Source organism: Babylonia areolata, chromosome 24, assembly GCF_041734735.1.
Source record: "Babylonia areolata isolate BAREFJ2019XMU chromosome 24, ASM4173473v1, whole genome shotgun sequence".
NCBI lineage: Eukaryota > Metazoa > Mollusca > Gastropoda > Neogastropoda > Buccinidae > Babylonia > Babylonia areolata.
In genome coordinates, this window is record NC_134899.1 from 31,716,621 (window position 1) to 31,719,120 (window position 2,500).

Below are 2,500 nucleotides of genomic sequence, written 5' to 3' on the forward strand. Positions count from 1 at the left end.
TGATGTTAATACAATTTCAGACATTGAGTAAAGATGTGTTCCTCAACATTTGTTTCAACTGATATTCAGAATACACAGGCTTTTAATCATCTACAATTGTAACAACCACAAATAAGGAGATGAGTGGTAGCAAGTTTTGTCACCTCAAATACTGTCCGTGTTCTTTGTATGTCTAAAAAAAAAAAAAGTAAACAGCATCCCGAACCCTATTTAATAAAGAACCAATGCAGTTATCAAAGTGAAATTTGGTAGCATGTTTGACACTTTGAAGTACGACCAAATCAAGCAGCTTCTGAAATTTTTGCAGCATGTATTTTGCGACAATCCGCATCCTTCATTAACCCTTTCACTGCCAAACTCGCATTTATGCAGCAGTTAGGTAGAGGACCCATGTTGCTGAAGGGTGACCAGATCATGGGTCTGTTATCGATGAACCTACTGCACTTTATTTTCAGTGGTAGGATAGGCCATATCTTCTACACATCACAGGGGAATCCCCAGCTGTTATTAGACACCATATTTTCTGTGTTTATTGCACAAGGGAATTTTTCACTCTAAATTGACTGGCAGTGAAAAGGTTGAGACCCAACTCATTGGATGTGTGTTTGTTTTGAACCATATTTGTCTAATCCATAAACTCTTTCAATAAAACACATTTTGAAAGAACCCAAAGGGAAGTAAAGCAACTGCCACTTAATTCAAAAAAAAACAAAAAAAAAGGAAGTAATGTATAAGCTAGTTCGTGAGATCATAATTATCTCACATCGGGGTGTCAGCAAATTGGTGAATTCTTGTCTAAGTTCTGAGTATCAGCGAATTGGTTATATTTTGTCTCAGTTCGGAGTGTCGTGAAAATTGATGAGGTCTTGTCTCACTTTGGAGTATTAGCAAATTAGTGAGATCTTGTCTCACTTTGATAGCAACTTGTACACTGAAATCGAATCGACACATGGGTCTTATGTAGATGTCATTGTTGTATATGTTATGTCATATAGATGTAATTATTGTATATGCTGTGTCATGTAGATGTCATTGTTGTATATGATATGTCATGTTGATGTCATCGTTGTATATGCTACGTCATGTATGTCATTATTCTATATGCTGTGTCATATAGATGTCATTGTTGTATATGCTATGTCATGTAGATGTCATTATTGTATGTTATGCCACACGAGAATTTTTTTTTTTCTCTCAGTATTTACAAAACATGGTCTGTGAATATTTCGTAGGGAATAGCGGCACACAAAACATGATTTTCACTACGATTCCGATGACAATGATGATGATGGTGATGGTGGTGGGGAGCTCGATGTTGATAATGACGATCATGATGGTGATGACAATCGTGTTGATGATGGTAATCATGATGGCGACGACGACGACGATAATCACGAAAATAACATTGCTGATGATGCTGGAGCTTCTGGTAGCGATGATGATAATGGTGAAAAAGTGATAAAGACGTGCTCGACGACACTGACGATGATTTGTTTTCTTTTTCTTTTTTTTTTCTTTTTTTTTTTTCTAAGCGTCAAAAAATCTCAGAGGTGTGATGGTGCGAAACAGATGAATGCAAAGCCTTCATCAGAGGCTTTTTCCCCACCCTGAAAACAGGAGGTGTTAAGACAGAAGCAAGGGGAGTCTGCAGACTTAGTGGCTGGGTTAATTAGTTCATTATGGAGCTGTGGACATTGAGGAGAAACGTGTTGTGGGAAGTGAAGTGGGTTTGGGGGGGGGGGGGGGGGCAGTGGGGGGTGGGAGAGAGAGAGACTCACCAAACAATAGCGTGGCTCATTGCGGTCGGCCGCCACCAGGAAAATGTAGTCCCCTTCTTCCCAGCCTGCCCAGCAGTTCAGCGTTGTGACTGCAACAAAAAAGAAAGAGCAACGACCGGAGTGTGATACGTGTCTAGTGGTTTTAATGTTTTTTTGTTGTTGGTGTTGTTGTTGTTTTTAACAGAAACATTCATTGCAAAGCATTAAGACTCTTCACACTTATTCTATCACACACACACACACACACACACACACACACACACACACACACACACACACACACACACACACACACACACACACACACACACACACACAAAACGTCAGCAACAGCAGCTGTGGTGGTGCTGGTAGTAATGAAGCAGGCGTTACAGCCGAGCACAGTGCAGTAGTAGTAGTAGTAGTAGGTGCAGCAGCAGCAGTAGCAGTAGCAGCAGCAGCAGCAGCAGCAGCAGCAGTAGTAGTAGTAGTAGTAGTAGTACTTGCTGCTGATGAAGAAGCATTAGTAGTAGTAGCAGCAGCAGCGGTAGTAGTAATAGCAGCAGCAGTAGTAGTAGTAGAACAAGAGCCGGGAGATGAGTTCTTGATGCTTTGATCGATAAAGCTTGCATTGTGATGTGATCCGGTGGATCGTGTGATCAAGAATAGTCCACCAGGGATGTCATTCACGAAAGGAATACGGACCAATCAACTTGTGGCGTTCAACGCCGCCCGCAGATGCA

The 2,500-nt window shown here is 41.1% G+C and overlaps 1 protein-coding gene across 1 annotated transcript in view; it reads right to left on the reverse strand.

The window, feature by feature from the left end:
* LOC143298604 (uncharacterized) overlaps window positions 1–2,500 on the reverse strand; it is a 149,238-nt gene that overhangs the window by 32,347 nt on the left and 114,391 nt on the right. The window contains exon 6 of the mRNA XM_076611485.1: window positions 1,779–1,867. Within this exon, the coding sequence (XP_076467600.1) occupies window positions 1,779–1,867 (89 nt within the window). The remainder of the gene's footprint in view (window positions 1–1,778; window positions 1,868–2,500) is intronic.